The sequence below is a fragment of the Tenebrio molitor genome, chromosome 9 (genome assembly GCF_963966145.1).
Source record: "Tenebrio molitor chromosome 9, icTenMoli1.1, whole genome shotgun sequence".
NCBI classification, from domain to species: domain Eukaryota; kingdom Metazoa; phylum Arthropoda; class Insecta; order Coleoptera; family Tenebrionidae; genus Tenebrio; species Tenebrio molitor.
In genome coordinates this window covers 100,890-120,475 of record NC_091054.1, presented here as the reverse complement: position 1 = coordinate 120,475, position 19,586 = coordinate 100,890, and the positions used below count along the sequence as shown (strand labels likewise).

At 36.8% G+C, this 19,586-nt stretch overlaps 2 protein-coding genes across 5 annotated transcripts in view; one reads left to right on the top strand and one right to left on the bottom strand.

Annotated features, from left to right (window-relative positions):
* Tab2 (TAK1-associated binding protein 2) overlaps nucleotides 1-18,710 on the top strand; it is a 37,159-nt gene extending 18,449 nt beyond the window's left edge. The window contains exons 3-6 of one of the 4 annotated variants that reach the window (XM_069057182.1): nucleotides 12,255-12,479; nucleotides 17,528-17,764; nucleotides 18,143-18,199; nucleotides 18,490-18,710. In XM_069057182.1, coding sequence (XP_068913283.1) covers nucleotides 12,255-12,479; nucleotides 17,528-17,764; nucleotides 18,143-18,199; nucleotides 18,490-18,515 — 545 coding nt within the window. In that variant the 3' untranslated portion in view covers nucleotides 18,516-18,710. Of the gene's footprint in view, nucleotides 1-12,254; nucleotides 12,480-17,527; nucleotides 18,123-18,142; nucleotides 18,293-18,489 lie in introns of those variants that run through there. The other 3 variants (XM_069057181.1, XM_069057180.1, XM_069057183.1) reach the window with 3 other exon arrangements.
* On the bottom strand, nucleotides 18,549-19,454 carry LOC138137673 (pre-mRNA-splicing factor Syf2). Its single transcript, XM_069057185.1, has one exon. It carries the CDS (start codon nucleotides 19,449-19,451, stop codon nucleotides 18,720-18,722), a length of 732 nt encoding a protein of 243 aa, XP_068913286.1. The 5' UTR covers nucleotides 19,452-19,454; the 3' UTR covers nucleotides 18,549-18,719.
* Nucleotides 19,455-19,586: the final 132 nt, after the last annotated feature.

Here is a 19,586-nt window from a genome sequence, read left to right as displayed (position 1 = left end):
GACCCTCGCGTCCCTGAGCCGAAACGGACTCCCTTAGGCTATATTCTGCCTAATATGTAATAATATTGTCTTTATTTGATAATTGCAGTTCAAATTCAACAAATTACAAAATAACAGATACAATAATAATCAGATAACATTTTAATTAGTTTGATCGTAAATTCTAGTACCCCCAGTGTCTCCGCGCGTACATTAAAACCGAAAGAAGATAAAAACTTAGATAGTCAAGCAAAAACCAATTTTTTTATTCGTAGTTAGTGAAAGTGACATTGAAGTTACGCACCACACTTAATCAAGGGCACTAACCTTTAAATTAAATGTTCGAAATGACGCCCTCCGTTATCGATGCATGCTTACGCCCTTCGAGCCATAGAAGCTTGAGTTCTCACCAACATGTCTGAATTTTGTCAAATTGACTCGGCAGCATTATTCACATGAACGGTTAATTCTTCGACGGTGTTAACTGGAGTCTCGTACACAATCTGTTTTAAATAGCCCCATAAAAAAGTCACAAGGGTTTAAGTCCGGTGAACGAGCTGGCCAAAAAACTGCTCAATTACGACCTATTGAAGAAGCGATTGACAAAATGCAATTTGACGTGGTGGATCTTCTGGTTTTAAGGGTTGGACACGGTAAAGAAGATAAGGATGTAATTCCTGTTCGTGCAGCGTTCTCCAAATTGTAAATAGAAAAACAATTTGTTTTGAGAGTTCTATGACCGTTTAAATTTTCTTAACGCATTTCGATAACACGCTGTAGATATTTTTTAATTAGAATTTACTTCATTTTTTACGGTACGTTAATAATTCACCCAATTATTTTTTTTTTTTCGTATAGCTTTTATAATAGTAGTGTATTTAATGAGTTCGTGCGTAAATTGGCCCTTTTTTGGCACGAGTGGGTCATTTTAAAACACGAGTGAAACGAGCGTTTTAAAGGCTCACGAGTGCCAAAAAAGGCCCAATTTACACAAGAACGAGTTGAATACAACGTTTTTTTGTTCGACGAGCCCCTTAAAGGCTCCAAATCGCTTAATACCTTTAAAATTAGCTTGACGTTTCGTTTTGACAAGTTGTGACATTTATCAAATTCCGTTCACACAGGAGAAAATTCTCAAATTTTGACAATGTCGAACAAAAAAAATTATATTATGTATGTATTTATAAAAATTGAAAAAGGAATTTGTTTTTTAAGTCCATCTTTATTCTGGTGAGAATGTGAGGTTATAGATTGATTTTCAAAAACTTAAAAAATCCAAGCCAAATTAAAAATATGTTTTAAGAGTTTTTTTTTTTTTCAATTGAACCATATCTTTTTTTTTACTGTAGAAGTACAATAAATATTGTTGTTTCCTTGACTCCTTTTGTTGTATTTTTTACTTTTTTATCCATTACAACCATGAATTTGGTTTTCATTAGTGATTAATTTCCATTTAGTGAAAATTCTTTCGCATGTCCCTCAAGAATCCATCTTGGGTAAATTCTTTATCACATTTTTTTAAGAAATATAGTTTCCAACTTGACTATTATTGTTTATCGAATTAAACTTAAACTTTTAAAAATTTCCATTTGTTTTAAACCATATCAACTTGTTTTTTCTCTTATCTCAGATACGATTCGATAAGGTTGTCTTCTCAAATTTTATTTTAAATTTTTAATTTATTACTACTAGCATAAATTGTGTTTTTGATCCAAATTAGTCAGTTGATGAAGGGTCTTCACGATGTCCCTCAGAGATCCCCATAGGGACCTTTTTTTACCAAATTTTTATAAATACATACCAAGATTTGTAACTATGTAGTACAATTGCTGTTGACTGGATTCATATTGATTAGAAACATTCAACAACGTCATTTCGATCAATATTTTTAAAAGAACAGAGCTTTCCCACAAAGAATAAAGCTACGAAGGATCTAACTTGATAGCAACAACACTCATCTTAATCAATTCAGTACCAGGAAAATGTGTGGAAATGTTAAAAATAAAGCTTTCGGTAGGTACCAAATGTTGATATGTACAAGATAAAATCTGAAAGCGGTAGTGAGAATTTTATTTAAAACGGAAATCTTGTCTCCATCTTGCTATCTTTGAGTTTTGCTATTGAAAAAAAATGGTTGATAATCCAAATTAATAGTGTGTATTACAGTGTGAGGTCAAGCGTTGTCTTGTTAGAAAATGGAAATCAGTTCGTAGAAGTTTACGTTAGTAATAGTATTTATGCAACGAGTAAATTGGGTTTTTCTAATTGCCGGAGCGACAAGATTAAAACACGAGCGTAACGAGGGTTTTAAGACCTCGAGGGCAATTAGAAAAGCCCAATTTACCCAGAAACGAGTTACATACAAAATTTTATTGTTTGAAACGACGTCCCTGAAGCTTCCAAATCTTTTAAAAATGGTTTCGCATTTGCTTTTGACAGTTTTGACAAATTTTTCAAGACCTGTCAGAAATGTGACGTTGAATGTGTTGTCTAGGGCAACGGTTCGTTATCTGCTCATTTTGCTTTAGGGCAGTTAAGAGACAGTTTACAAAGGAGAAAAATGAAAATTTATGACAGTTGAAGACAATAAAATTAATTTATTCGGCCACTCCTCGATGATTTCTTTTTTTTTTTTTTTTGTCCAAACCAGATCTCTTTTCATACATATAAGCAGACACATTTTCAGACTCCAGAAGAATTACAATTAAGTCAAATGACGGAGCAAATCTTGGTTACGCAATTGACGGACCACAAACGCACAAACACATAAGTGAACACACTAACTGCATTTTCATTATCGCTGTCGCCTTGACTTTTGTTAATATGTAGGTACCCAGTCTTATCTTTCTTTTCGCGCTACGTTCTCTTGTTCACGTTCGCCATTTTTCATGTTTTCCCATGTGCCTTTCTCGTTCCACATCCGTCAGTGCATTCAGATTATCCGACGAGTCGAACAGATGTTGTTTGAATAGTCCATAAAATATTACAACCGTACTTGTGAAATACCGCGAATCCGCGTTATCTTTCGCTCGTTTGTAGACAGATAACGACACCAAGTATTTGACGTGAATTTTTAAAAAAGCATCTTGTTTGTACAGGATTGGGCGTCGTAGTCGCGCCTGCGAGAAATCGCTACTTCTAATTAAATAAAATTGTCGAAATTTTATATAACAAACTAATTATTATTGATAAGGTACGAGTATATTTGAGATTAAAAAAAAAATGTTTGTCAATAAATACCTAAGGCCGTAACAGTTTTATTAGTTTGCTGAAATTAACTGCTAATTTATCTATAAAGTTTTGACACTAAATTAATCTGTATATGCTAGCGCATCAAACCCTGGTGGCACAATTACAAATTTTGACTTGGTTAGCCAAATAATTCAATTTTTTATTTTAACACAAACCAAACGCTTGATTTATGGCCCAAATGGTATAATTTGCCAACAAAAGGATCATTCACTACTAGCCGACCGTTTTGAGCCTCTTATTTACAGTTTTGCCATAAAATTGACAATTTCCATTGTCACCTGAATTTACAACAGCACAAGTAGCAGGTCATAAATAAAAATGATTTTCAAAGTTAAAATGTTAAATTGCGTTTAATTCAAAATCTAATTGGTGTTTTTTTCTGCTGATTTCATAAATAATTATAGGAAGTGAATCTGGGTAGGTTTTTGGTCAAAAGTACTTTTTTTTTTTTTGGTTTTATTTGTGAGTGAAAAATTATCAAAAAATTATGAAATGTACCTTACCAATACACAGGTGTGTGTGAAAAATTTCGCCAATTTTATTTAATTAGAAGTCGCGATTTCTCGCGTGCGCGTACACAATGCCCGACCTATACAGTGGAGCGTGTCAATCTATCTTGGGCCGTGATTGTCAAAATGAGGGTGCTGGATTTTTGCCAAAGATAGAGGGCGTTGTTTTTCATCGGAAGTACCAGCGGGTGGGTCGTGGTTCGAGAAAGAAGAATTTCGTTATCGGTGTCAGCTGTTTCCTGCTTTATCTGGTGGTAAACAAGTATTTGCGCATCCAGTCGTATACAGAGTGTTTAAATTTAGACGTCGATTTTGAGGTCGCAACAAGGGCGTCATAAAAATCTGCCGTGAGGTGCGAAGAATGTCAATGATCATGAAGTGTGCCATAAATTTGCGAAATGATGCAAAGATGTTAACATGTTTAAAAAAAAAGCGAAACGCGTTGGGAGTACGGCGAACGGATTGAGTAATTTGTGGGAAAGACTGCGGTGTAGCCATTGTCCGTCGACGAGGTCGTGAAAAAATCCGTCCATAATTAATAATACACAAACATGTTTTTTTTTTCGGGAAAGAATTGAAAATCGCCGTCGACGATTTTCGATCGCCAACGCTTTTGTTTGGTTTTGAACGCGGCAGCGGCGTCGGTCGGTTGCATCACAGACGCCGCCGCCGCGGTTATCAAATCGGCGTGGCGCAGGAAAAAATCCCGATGGATATCTCGAGACGGACATGATGATGGTGAATTTAGATTTTGTAAACAATAACGCTCTTTGCTCGGGCATTTTTCGGCCTGAAATAGACCGCCTCCATCGTCGTCGGATGTATCAATGTCGCCTTCGATACACGCTCGATTTTTTCACTCGCCGCCAAAATCCACCTGGGACGTCGCGATCGGAGCGAGTTGGTTTAATTTCGACTGGGGGGTTTCAGCAGAAGTGAAATAGTTATTTATGTATTAAGGGCGTAAAGTAGGCGTTTTTGGCCCGCGGAGTGAAATTAGAGCCCGAGGCGAAGCCAAGGGCTCTAACACGATAAGGGCCAAAAATGCCGTTTACGCCTGTCATACATACAAAAAATTTCGCACGAGACACTGCTAATACATTCCTAAATGAAAAAAGAAAATGCATTTGGGACGATACAATAGCACCCGGGCTCCGACTTGGAAGGTCCTGTATATCCATAGTAATAAAACAATGGTTCTGTTATTTATAAATTTAAATGAAAACCACAATTAAAACGTGAAAGTTTCAGTTTATTTGTGTAAATAACGCAGCTTAATTATGTTACAAGGCGAAGAAAATGATAGCTGCTGTACACCATCCGATGTGGCAAAAGCTGCAAATTCAGCAGCCTTGAACTTATTGCCTTTAATGTCAACGAAAATTTATAAAAAGGCATATGTCCCTAGGGCTGAAAACCGGCCCTAGGGCTGAAAAGTGCTATTTTACGCCCGCTAACAGCGTCTTAAAATTCAATTTCACGCCCGCTCGTGCGAAAATAGATATTTATGCATTAAGGGAGATATGAACATGATTTTTCCCTGAGGTTGACGTGGTTATAATCCGAGGGCCTTTGGCCCGAGGAATTATAAGTCAACCGAGGGGAAAAACATGAATATGGTGATATGGTTCAAGTTAATGGATTATATTCACGACTGCGAGAGCATAGCCGTGTCAACCTTCCGCACGACCCGAAAAAGTGGGAGATAAAAGTTCGTTATTTCACGAACGTGGTTCACGATTCTTTTTCGCGCCCCGTGTCGTACCTTTACGGCCGCTATTTTACGATACCGCTTTCTAGGAAGGAAACCGAAGCTTGGCCTCCAAGATCTTCCGATCCGTTGGATTTTTTTTTGATGTTGAAGCAACTGGTTTATAGTGTCGAAATAAATAGGTACACCTGAACAATTATTACTTGACCAAATAACAAATAGATTTAATGAAATTCGTCAAGATGATGTAAAAATAGCGCGTGTTTACGACTCAGTGGTTCACAGGTGTCATGCTTGCATTCGAGATCCAGCAGCAGTTATACTTGTTTTAATAAATTATTTCAATAAAATTTAAATCTGCTGTAGTTCTGTAAATAAACTAAATAGGACCTATATTTATATAACTTTTTTTTTTTCTTAAAATGACTTTCCGAACACGATGTCAAAGTTTTTTACACGTATTATAAATCACCATGTATACCAAGGAGTATAGAATAATAGGGAGGGGACATACGGCCGGCCGAGTGAAGCCACTTTAATGCGCATGTCTGCTATTAGTACGCCCCAAGAAACTAAATCAAATCACTTGCATTGTGATATTTAGTGTGGTTTTCTAGTTTCTCATACTCTGAATACATTTGTGATGCAAAAAAAATATATAGTGTATTATTTTCCTGTAGTTTTATTGTTAATTCCCAACATCTCAAGTAGTGTTAACTGGGGCGTACCTCACGGGTTGCATAAAATTGCACCCGTTTCCTTGTCCCTCACCGCTTCAATTTACCGCGCCCATAAGCTTGCGTATGTCCCCTCCCTATACTTCTATACTTCTTGATGTATACCACCAATATTTCAAGTTCGTACATAACATGGTTAGTGTTTACTGGAAGATTTAGCAGCTTTAGCTTCTTTTTTTTTCATTATGTTTTTCTTTCTTCCCTTCATTTCAATACAAACCTTATTTCAAGGATTCTTTTTTTTCTGTATAAATTTTTGACTCGTCGACAAATACCTGTAGATTTTTTACGAGTACATTGTTTAATTTCATCTCATAAGAGTCATAAGTCATAAGACATTTGAAGTAATTTATAAGAAAAGATCTAATTTTAATTTGTCTATACTTTCATTTGTGTCATCTACTCGTCTCAGCTTTCACTAACCATCTCACAGCACCAGGTTACGTATTTGAAGATACTGTCAAAGTTTACTGGTTAAAAAGGCTACTTGCGTTTGTAAGAGAGAGAGAGAGAGAGGGAGAGAGAGAGAAAACCACGGCTTGCTTGATTACAACATTTTTGAACGCTCGATATTTTATAAAAACTGGATGATTTCAGTTTTGCATTTGGTTTCAATTGGTTTCGTCCAATATTATATCCTTGACGACAGCTTTCAACCGATGGCAATTAAAATGCCATTATGACTCACTTGTCAACGTATTTGTTCATTCTCTCTCACTAGTAGAAATTCAAATTTTTCACTCTCGAACCTACGCATTTTCCGTTTCCTATCAATATAAATAATTTCAACAAACCGGGTTTGTTTAAAGTGCAACAGGATAATTTAAAAATGATCCTAGTGAAGGGCAATCATTGCCTAACACTACGCGACATACGTTTGATTTAATGGTTTTTCATATTTGCACAGACAAATTAAAATGTTTGTTCAGTTCAAGAAAAAAGACCAACCCGTGGTGCCGACTAGTTTCGTGCGTTGTTTGCAAATACATTAAACCTGGTCGTAACTAAGCAACAAAGAACTTATAACGCCGTAGAGCCTGTTATTTAAAGATACTGCCCTAGGGGATTATTTCTGTAGTAACGTAAGAGAAAATTGGGTCATTATCGTTCGATAACAATAAAGTCGTACATTAAAGAAATTTTTGCAATTTACAGTCGCGAGTAATAAATTTTGGTCGTTAAGGTCAGTCTTTGACACAATGGAAAGTGCTCTAATGTGAGACGGGCATAACCTCTAATAAATTCTATTCGTCATAAATACAGCGTGATCAACAATAAGTGAGTCTGTTGGCAATGAAACAATTGAAAAATATTGGTGTTTTTTTTGTCTCGTAATTGGCACTGACCGGATGTTTCAACTTGATACGACATTTAAAAAAAAAATAGGTTATGTCGGTTATGTTTATGTATTATAGTATTGCCGTTATAACTTTTTATCTGCTCCGCCCACATAAATTGACCAATGAGAATCAAAGCCAGATTCAATCTGTATAATTTTTCATCACATTTGCCACATAAAAAAGTTAAGGTTACAATTTTGCTGTCAAGTCCACATTTATTGTTTTAGGTTTTAAAAAATAAAATGTCATTAAGACAATTCGAATGTCAGAATTTTTTTTTCTGTCTAAATGAGATCGTCTTAACAACCTATTTGATTGGTAACTAAGAAAATGTAATGGGCGGGGCAGATAAAATGTTACGTTGTCCTTAGTATACAAAAAAGAACCTTTGATAACAAATTTCAAATTTGTCTGTCAACACTGTCAAAGTTGGCAACCGGAAATGCGTTTACATTACAGGGTACCAAAATCATTCAAATATGTATTCATTGTTACCAACAGATTCAGTCATTCTTCATCACGCCGTAGTTTAAATTTAGAAAATTAAAATTGAAAAAATCTTTGCATAACATACACTGACCTCCAAAATTAACGCATCACTTGTATTTTTACGGTTTTTTTGAAAAGTTTTACTTTAAAGCAAAAAATTGTTATACACACTGAAAATAGAGGAAAAACATAGATCATTCTACAAGAGTAATTAAAATTTCCAGCCAGTGTGTACAAAAATTTAAAAAAAAATTTTAAATTTACTCGAAAATAATTTTTTAGTAGCAGTTGAAAAATTTAATCAGTATTGATATCAATCTTCATTTACTTTTAACATGGGTGCTGTTAGGAACAACTTCGCATTTAAAAAGTCCGTGCAAGTGGTTTTGTTAGCTCAGAATTAAGAGAGTTGGAGGACTATAGCATATCACTTTGGTATGAACCAATCTACCGTATCTAAAGTTCTAAGGAGACATCGGGAGACTGGACGGCACACAAGGAGGCGGAAACAAGGCCGAAAACGGATCACAACACCTCACCAGGACCAACACTTATGGTTAATAAGCATTAGAGAAGGGTTTCTCACTGCTCTCCGACTTCAAGATCGCATGTTAGACAATATGCACTCCGCCTGGGTGAAAATACTGTTAGAAAATGACTAAAGGAGGATCAGATACATCCGAGAAGACCAGCCACTGGATCCAAGTTAACTGCAGCTCTTCGGAGGGCCCGTTTAAACTTTGCATTAGAACATGTCAATTGGGCCGAACAAGATTGGCGCAGAGTTTTGGCCTTCGATGAATCCAGGTTCTGTCTATACAAGTCTGACGGACAGGTAATAGTGTATAGACGACCTGGTGAGTGATATGCGCAGTGTAATTTCGTCACTAAAGAGAGTTTTGGGGGAGGGTCAACAATGGTATGGATAGGAATATCTTTAGACGTAGCTACAGAGCTAGTGGTTTTAGTTAGACGCAATTTGAATGAACATCGATATAGCACGAACGTCTTGGAACCTGTTGTTGTACCTTATGCCCCATTCATAGGGCAAGACTTCATTTATATGCACGATAATAGACAGCCACATATTGCAATGGTAATTTTCGATTAATTTAGGACTATTGAAATATCAGTTATGAAGTGGCCAGCACGTAACCCTGACCTCAACTCGATCGAACACTTATGGGATAATATGGAAAAACTGTTACAGGCAATGTAAGGACGTCCCAATGACTTCAGTCAGCTAACAAGAGCACTTCCTGGATATTTGGCAAAATATAGGCTAAAATCATAACAGAAACCTCATTTTTAACATGCCACTACGTTATTGAACTACAATTAACGCTAGAGGGGACAATACAAGATTTCAGGAAAATAATCTTTAAATTTCGATGGTTTTTTTGATATCGCATTTTTACTCGTGATGTTACGAATTTTTGTATTTTTTTTACATTTATGTGCTCTTTTTTGTAAGAAAATGTGTTGAAAATATTTCCCATGGTTCAGCTGTTATTGTTGTTGACATATTTTTTTAAATATTTCAAAACTTGCTTTTTTAATTAAAAAAATCAAAGTGATGCGTTAATTTTGGAGTTCAGTGTAGATGTCTACGAATTTTTATCGTCTGATGATTAATTTATTTAATAAAAGCGGATAAGTTCACAGCGTACAGCATGGTTACGAAAATTGGAGTCACTTTTCCACATTTCCCCAAAAGATGGAACCACAAAAAAAAAATTAAATGGAATTGCTGGCAACCTTGTTTTTTTTAGGTAACTATGCTTTCAGAAAATGTAGCTAAATGTTGGTGGTAGCCGATCAGGATATGTTGCACGCTAATGAATAATCCTGCGCTCTTACAGCTGCTGTTCTACCAGATCGACCTTCTTTAGCAGGATAATACCATTTTATGATAATTACTCGCTGACAGTGACATTGACAATTGTTAAAAATAGTGACAATTGCACGAAATATTGAATTATATGGCGCTTTGATGATTCCGAATTCTTAGGACTGTTTTGTTAATTGTGAACGAATTTTTAGGAAACGAACAAAGAGATATCCAAGAAATGTATTTGCTCCTTGTTCTAAATTTAGACGAATTGTTACTTGATTTTATCTGAGTTTCCAATAAATAATACAGCCTTTAATCACACTTAAATCACAGTATTACCTTAAATACATTGGGCCGTATGATTTCCCATTCGTTAAGGCTTTCATTAGCTAAATAATTGATTAGACAAAGTGAGAGTATATGCCAAGCACTATGTTAGACAGAGACAAAACAATTTAACGACGTTCTTTAACTTTAATGAAAGGGAAATCATACGGCCCATTATGTACATTTATAAATTTTTTATATCCTTCTTAAAGACGTCCAATTTTAAAATGAAATCGTAGATGCACCTTTTTGACACACGGCTGTACACTCCATTAAAATTGCAGATTTGCTCAAGCAGTCACAAATACTTTCGATCTGAGTGAATCGTCGACTAACAAATGCAATTTTGTTTAGGTCCTGAAGTGGCCCTTGATGTGGACCAGCCTGTGTAGTACACTAGAATTGTCGGTAACGACGCGAGGTAAACCTCTATAATTTCGTTCTGGTGATAATGAACCAGCTGAAAATAAAAAGCGAACAATACTGGGATAACAACAGTAATTTATTAAAACGAGTGATGTTTTATTAAACAATCGCTTGATAGGCCGAACTTCGAAGTCTCCACAGGACCAAGGAAAACAAACGTGAAAGAAAAAACACGTCGCGCCTGCCGATGTGAGCATGTTAATGGCCTTCCGCGAACGTCACATACTAGCAATTTTACCTTGGCTGCAAGCCGTAAACATACCAGAACATCAGAATAAATTTGAATTTTGTTGAAAAAAAATTCTATTTTGTGGTAATTTAATAACGCTAGGATTATTAATACATCTATCAAGGACGCGGTTTTATTTTAAAGGGTACTTCATCACCTGCGAAGTTTTTTCTCCAGACCTTTTGGCCGACACTTCCGCTCTTACGTCGCGACTGATAGAGCGCACTCATTTTTGTCGGATACAAGGACAAACACAAACATGAAAAAAGTACAGATCTCCCCCGATTAGAGTATCGGATTTGTGTAAAAATAGGTCTCAAGGACGAACCGTTTTAACCTGTTTTTCATTTGCCACAATCGAATCAGTATATGTATGTATATCATTTTAAAACGTGTCTTTATTTTTCCTTAAGCTTTGTTGATACTTCTCTTCACTTTCTGTACTCTCCATTTCCAGATGCGGTAATTGTTCACTTTAACTACTTCTGGAATTTTCGCGTTTTTTCTGGCTAGACAGCCTCAGGACGTCCTCCTACATCGTTTTCCACCAGTCAAACCTTATGCAAATAAAAATTTTCCTTATTACCCTTTAGTTATACTAAGACTTGGCGCAACCTTGACGCGACCTTGAAACACAACAAGAGAGAAAAAAAGGGCATTTGCACAAGGTTTGAATGGTAGGAGGACGCCCTGAGGCTGTCTATCCAGAAAAAACGCGAAAATTCCAGAAGTAGTTAAAGTGAACAATTACCCCAGATGCTAACCCCGCAATGAATTGTTTCTCATTTTGACATTCTAAACCTGCTTTATTATTAGCTTGAAGTTATCTTATTACATTACATGTATAAGTATGTAGATCGTTTTATTTGTAATTTTCCTACTTTATGTCGTTGCTGTTGCTCTTTGCTTCTCTTTCTATAAAATTTTTTTTGGCAGTTTATTTTTTCCACTTTCAAGCCACATTTTTTTAAATACTGTTCCAATCATTCTTGGCCATTTTTATCTACTTTACATTGCATTGCAAAATGTCGCCTTTTTCTTTGCACTACAGTTACACCAATATTTCACCTATAACGTGAGATGCAGCCCACCACAGACTCCTCTTAAAAAATGTCTTCACAAGATCAGCACCAATCAGACTCACCCAGACCCATCCCATTCCGGTTTTCCCGTTTCCCCAAACAAAGCAGCGTCGCATCGCGTCAACAGCGTCAGCTTATCACGATTTCGGTTTTGTTGACAGAAGCGTGCAATTTTAAACAATCCAGTTCCGTCCGAACTTCAACGCGAACTGTCCGTGTCCGCGTTGCGCAACACTATCTTCGCCCGATGCACAACCCGCTGTTGGCGCTCCACGACCCAATGGGTCAGCACTCGTGACCCCATCGATCGCCGTTACTCATCCGTCGTGTGTTTTGCAGCTCCGGTGATACTGAAACAGCAGGCGCGAATCGAGAGGCTCAAGATAGAGCTGCGCTCGGAGAAGGCCAAGCTGGAGGTGATGCAGGGCGAAGTGGCCGACCTGGAGGGCAACCGCGCCAAGCCCATAGAGTACAAGATCGACGCCGAAGTGGAGAAGCAGCTCCGGAGGGAGATCAAGCATTTGCAGTACCAGTGCGAACAGCTCGCCCTCGAAACCGACAAAAGTAAGAGAAGAGAAAAGGAAGTGTCAAAACGATTTTGAAACTCAAATGCATGTTATTTGGTTGGCTCAGTTCTGGGGTTAATTTATTTTTTCGACCGAAGGTCTTCCAAAACATTCCACTTGTCATAAGTGTCTAAAAATAGCTTTGATACCGTTAACAAATGATTTGATTTTATACGTCTGTGGAAACGGTGAAATTCTGCTTATTATTTTTGTTTATCCCATCACAGTAAACGATTGTTCTACACCAAGATGGTCACTCCGAGATGGTTTTTTATTTGGAATGAATACAAGAAATGTAATTAGTACCGATAATTGAATTATTGTTCGATGAATGGTGGTGACTCAGTAAATTTTGCAATCCGTTTCCTCGTCCTTAGTCTTTACTGTTTACAAAGTACTAAATTAAAAAAAAAGGTTTTTGAATTTATTGTTATTTGTTAGGAGGAAAAGGGGAAACGAGTTTATACATTCTGATATGTAGGTACATACATACCACGGTTTCTACGCTGGTGAGTCATCCTTAGGTACACAAATTATTAAGTAACTGGGAACCGCATTAAAGTAAACAGGTGTGTAAAGAAAAAAAAATTACAGTTTGTGGCGTGACTTTTATTATTATTCATTTATAATCAATCAAATGAAATAACTTCGAGAAGTTGTTAAACAAAGAAGTTTTGACTTTTAAAACGACTGAACGATGTTATCAAGGTCTTAAGTTATCTCAATCAACACAGACAATGTACACAATATTCGATGACCTTGAATAAATATTGGGTATTACATCTGTTTCACCAAGAAGATCGCACCATATGCTATAAGAGTTGTCACGTGACTTCTGGTTTACCCCAAATTTGACGTCTAAAATATTCCGAAAATGAAGTTTTTTGTTAAAATTTGAAAAAAAATTGCATGAAGGTTGTCAGCTTACTTGGTATGATAACAACGGAATAAAAATTGTTGCGAATTTAAGATATTTAAAGCTCCCTTACACATTTTCTGCACGGTCAGGTTGAAATTCAATTTCGGAATTTTTTAATTTTTTTAGAGAATTTTTTTCTGAAACTACTCGTGGCATAAAATCTCATCAGTACCAAATTTTCCCGGTAACTTTTTTCGATTTTCGATTCAACACAAACCCTATTTTATATTATTTTGTCAAATTTGACGTATACCTACTAAATCACGTGATAACGTGTCAGTCACTTAAACTTTAGGCGGGCAACGATGATTGTCGAAGTAACATTTTTGCTAAATTTAAATAAAACATTTTCGCATGTGGTGAGACGTTTTGGTAAGCACTGTATACAATTAAAAATATGTATTTTTTTAAATTCAGACACTTTATTTTTTTTTTTTGTTATCATTATTCTTGGGATGTTCAAATTGTGGATTTTTTGCCGATCATACGTGAAAATTGTGACTATTAAAAGTCTCTTGGCGGGAAAAATAGGATTCACCCGTCAGTAACACATTTGCAGTAAAGCCTGGTTTCTCTTCGTGTTCCTGGAGTGTATAATCTTGCGATAATAGATGTTGAACTTTTACCTTTAAAAAAATTTTGAACAGTATTTTTTGATTGATTCAGGATGTCGGCCACATTTCTAACACTTCTCGTTCCATCTTCCGTAAATGATTGAAGTACGACTCCTTCCGTATCAGGAGTGCGAACCGTGCGCCGCGGTGTGGTCAACACCACCAACTCATTTTCTATCCGGAACCAAAGAACCAGTGGTTCTTGTTCTGTTCACTAAACGTAAAAATACGTCCGAAACTATTTAGGATGCCGACAATGTGGAAAGCGTTCACGATACAACCTTGCGACCGCTTTAGAATTCCTGCCACTTTCCCCGGAGATTATCATCATTTCGGTGTATTCTTCGGAAGTGAATATTTCTTACTGTGTTGCTGTCCAAAAATCGACATTTTTCAAATGTACTAATTAATGTCACTTTGACGTTAGTACGTATCATGATCAAAACGTTTGCACAGTTAACCAGACAAATATTGACTTTTTAACATTAATTTTGTTACCTGGTAACAAGAGTACACGGAACAATTCCCTAATCATTCAATTACTAATCATTCTTCTGTGATTGGCAATCTTAAAATTGCTGTGATTTAAAAACTAAATGGTTTAAGAAAAAAAAAATCTTGAAAATCCTATATCAGATGGAAGAACAGAACGTTTTTTTCTATTTGAATTTTTTACGAAAAAGCGTTACAAATTGATTTAAAATTTAGGATAAACAAGCCATCAAAATACAGGTGTTCCCAAAAAAAAAATACGAGTCCATAGGTCCTTATTTATGCAGAGGATTTTAATTATCTATACCAACGGTGGCCAACCTTTTTGTTCTAGAGTGCCACTTTACGAGTATTTGACTAAAAATATTTGACGTGCCCCTTTTCCATTTCTTTTTCATTCTTCTGAAAGATAATGCATATGTATCCCTGCCCTACTAAGTCAACTGAATCGAATAATAGGAAAAAAAATTTTTACTTCTCGTAAGTATTGTGATGAGATTATGACCAGGTGCCAATAGTGGCACGCGTGCCGCGGGTTGGCCCCCGTTGATCTATACACCAAATTAAATGGTTCTAGTATGCTACAAAATGGCCTACTAAATTCACGTATAGGCCCAAGGGTTTCAAGGCTAAACTGTCAAAATATTTTTTTTCAAATGCGAACCTTACTTTTTTTTTAGTAATTCTGATAGAGATTTTTGTTCTGAAAACAACAATGTATCACAAGTACATAGGTACAGGGTGTTAGGTAAATGATCTGCCAAAATGTATACAGTTCATTATCAGGCAAAATTGGGTAGATTTTTCCTCTACCATTTTTTATTTGGGTGCTAATTTCGTGCAAAATGAACCCCATCGTTTGAGATTCACAATTAAGAAAAAATTTCGTTTCCAAGGATATTATTTAAATTTTTTACGGTAGTAGTGAGTGCAATAATACAATTTTCAGTGGTTCTCAACGGATTGGTGGATTTATTATTTGACTTAATATGTCAAAATATATATATTTTTTTAATTTTGGCATAAGTTTCAGCGATTTTTATTTTTATAAAACAGCAGCGTCCCCTGACGGCTTGTGGTGGGTGCGTTTCCAAAAAAAAACGATAAAATGCATAGGAGTTTGCGTTCTATAGGTTTACTGTGTTGTCTATGTCCATCATCGACTTGTCATTTGGTTTACTTTTTTTCGACATTTGGGATGGCCATAACATAGTTTAATGAAGTTGGTCATGGCGCAAAATGGAGCGCAGTTTGAACATAAACTACAGTAGCCTTTTTTTTTTACTTTTTTTTGTAATTTTTGGTATGTAAGTGTGTACTTGTGATACACTGTTGTTTTCAGAATAAAAATCTCTATCAGAATTTCAAAAAAAGTATGTGTTCGCATTGGAAAATAAATATCTTGACAGTTTAGCATTGAAGCCCTTGGGCCTATTCGTGAATTTATTAGGCCCTTTTGTAGCCTGTTCAAACTATTTAATTTGGTGTATAAATAATTAAAATCCTCCTATAAATAAGGGAGTTTTTTGTCTGGAGACACCTGTATGAGTTACCCGCCTATGGGTAAGGGCGAAAATTTTCTGTTATAGAAACGGAGCCTTGTCAAAAAACTTATAATACATTGTTACAAAATAATAGAGACTAGTTAATCCCACAAAACGGCTCGTTTGGTAAAAATTTGGGGAAACTGGAAAACTTTTGCGAATTTCGCAAAATGTTATAGAGAAAAGTATCATAAATTGGCGAATTCTGCCACTGGTTAAAATTAACACGTATTTTAGATACACCTGTATTTTATTCTACAGATTCCAGAAAAAAAAATGCAATATCGTTGAAATAAACTTAAAGGATAATTATTAAGGAACGAAGCATTTTTTTGAGTTAAAAAGTTCATAATGAAGGTTACGTTTTTGAATAACTTTTGATATTCCCCCAGTTGGACTTTTTATGTTTATTAAATTTTAGAATGAAAGCAGTCATCTTGTGGTTAAATGGGATTTTTGTAAAATACTCGTAATAATAACTGTTGTAAGATCCAATTAAGTAGTTTGTCTACATATTAAAAATATGTATATGCACTGCTGTGCAGAAAAATCGCGTACACTTCAAAAATCAAGCAATCAAGTTTTCGAGTATGTATTTTGTGCTTTGTAAATGTGGATTTTGACATTACATTTGTAAATAGGTTATAAACTGTCAGTAAGATTGTCACTGTTTTATTTGTTATTAGGAAAATGAAACAGTTATTTGACACTGACAAAAAGTCAAAACCAATCCAGACCGACTTAACACAGCGAAAAATAGGTGTACGGGATTTTTCTGCACAGCAGTGTACTTACAAGCCAAAAGGTCATGTTTTAAAACTACTCTGATTTATTTTTAAAACTTTTGGTACTTTGACAAATTTTGACAATTTTGGTCTTGGATGATATCATTCTGATTACAGCAATAGTTGCATCTGTTAAACAGTTCTCATGATTTTGTTGGCTTCTAGCCCAAAGAAAAAAAATTAGAGAAAATTAAGGTTTTTTTTTCCAAACGATAGTCAACTGTAACGGAATTGAAAAATTACGTGGGACGAAATGAATTTTCTTGTTAACTGAAAAAAGTTAATTTTGACACGTCATGTTTTTTTCAGACATAATATCACAAGACTTCCCATTTTTTCGGAAAATGTTGATTATATTATGACGAAAAGCAAAAAACTTTGAGTGACACATCGATTGTGGAAATGAAAATAAGTCACGTCTGTCAAATTAATAGTTTTGTGTTTAGGAGGGACAAACAAAAACAAATCAATGCTAGCCACTCCTGAAGTATGTTCTTTTATCTAATTATCGCAAACATTGACAAATAACAAATCACGGTGTGGGGTAGCTAATTGCAAAAAAATAATATCGTGAAAGTTCGATCTCAGATTTTTCGCACTGTTCGAATCAATCATCGAACGGTCTTTGATGTAACGCAGTCAAAAATGCTTTTTAGGTTTGTTCTTTTTTCACTGGAGTTTTGTTTTTTCAGACGCGCCAGTCGACATACAAGAAGACTTCTACCACAACATATACACGGGTCAGAGGGGCCCCCTCCACATAGAGGGCGGACCGCGCTCGCGGAGGCCCGAAGGCCGATACACCCAGCCGCCTTTGGGCGCGTTTCAAGACAACGAGGGTCCCAAATGGAATTGTCACTTGTGTACATTCCTTAATCATCCAGACTTGGATAAATGTGAACAGTGCGAAATGCCTAGGATATTACACGGTAAAAGACCCTCACATCCGAACATTAACTACAACATACAGCAACCCTGTCCCACTAATTTCAACCTGGTGCCTTCGTTCAGCCTCCCCAATTTCCGCGAGACCAGCCGGGGACCGGTGGCTGTCAACAGGCCCATCGGCTTCCTCGTCGACAACGACCTCAATTACATTGCTCAAAATTTGAACAGCCGCCCCCAGTTCACCAGGCCTAACTGACCGGCTGTGATTGTACCTTTGGGACTGTGATAACGAGCCTTCCAAATTCAATTGTTTTATTTTGTATTAAGATTTGCGCAGTAGATAGTACCGTGTATTGTACCTACCAATTGTTGACCAATAAAATTATTGCGTTGTTCTAATGTTTCGTTCTTATTTGTAGTTTCTGCAGCTCCAGGTGATAATATTCACATTCATGTAACTCCAAGACTATCTAGACGTAAGAAATTGTTTGTTGTGTGTCAGTTTTTACTTTTATCTTGATGGCGCTTCATTAACATGCATGAATTCGTGTAGTGCAAATAACCGAAAGGTAAGTACACGTTTTCTCTATTAAAAATCATGTCTGACTGGGCTTGCGTACCCGTAACTGTCAAAAATTACCATGTCAACAAAGAACAAAGCTAAGACACCGATTCGGCTGCTCTGCCTGCTAAATTTTCACAATTTGACGTTTTCTTAGCAATCCTAACCTCACATTTCTCCAACTGATTCGACTCTTTGTTGCAGGTGTTGTCCACTCTTGGGTTTTATAATAGGTCGAGAATCAGGTAATTAAGAGAATCATGAACTGCTATTTTTTTATTTTCTTTACAAATTTGTTAATCAAACAAATATTTGCTCATTTAAAATACACAATGTGTAAATTAGGCGACATTTTGTTAAGTTTGTGAATGTACATATTTTATTGTAAATTAATTAAGACAAAAAAATTGCTTATTTTGATACAACTGAATTTACTAGACCGCAGTCCCCCTCTCCAGGTTTTGCTTGATCTCTGCAGTGTGCTCCCCGTAATACCTGTCCAGCTTCTTGTTGAATTTGGCGTTCCTCTCGTTGATGTAGTCGATATCGGCGTCGTCGTTGTGCGTCCGCCGCCTCGAGTACTTGTTCCTCTTGGCGATCTGGTTCTCGAGACTCTTCACCATGTTGTCCACAGCCTCGGGCCTGTCTTCGTGCAGCCCGTGGATGATGACGTGGGGCCCGCCGTAGAACGCCTCCCCGTACTTCTGCTTGTCCTCCTCGTATTTCTCCATGTCTTTGGGGCCCATGCTCCGGACCAACCTGTTGTACTGTCGATAGGTAGCAGCCTCGAAATCTGAGAAGCCCTGGTCGGGGTTTTTCCGCTTCTTTTTGCGCTCGATCTTCTCGGCGTCGACCGCCGATATCTCCAGAAGCTTCTTTCTGTCGTAGTCTTCGCCGCTTTGGGCAGCTTCCTCGCGCGCTTTCTGGTCGTTCAAGATCCACTCGGCGCGCTTCTTGCGCGCCTCCCAGTTGGCTGGAAGCTTGTTTCTGGCGTCTTCGGCGATCACCTCCTGGTGGTTGTGCGAACGCGCCTCGTTTCGCAGCGTGTGCAGGTTTCGCAGCCTCTGCAAGCGCTCGCGTTGCTTCTCCGCGAAGGTTTTGGGGTTTGCTTCAGGGGGCGCTGGCGGTTCTGCGGTGCTACTCCCTTGGGCTTCCGTCGCGCTCATCTTCTTCAAACACGATACGAACAACAAAACTGCACACAGAGCGTCTACTCCGTCTCCTAATATTTAGGATACTGTCACTGTCAAGTAATGACAGATGACAGATGTCACATTTGAGTGAGATTAGGTTACAAAAGA

Coding starts and splice junctions, on each gene's coding strand:
- LOC138137673 (XM_069057185.1), bottom strand. CDS start 19,451: ATGAGCGCGACGGAAGCCCAAGGGAGTAGCACCGCAGAACCGCCAGCG.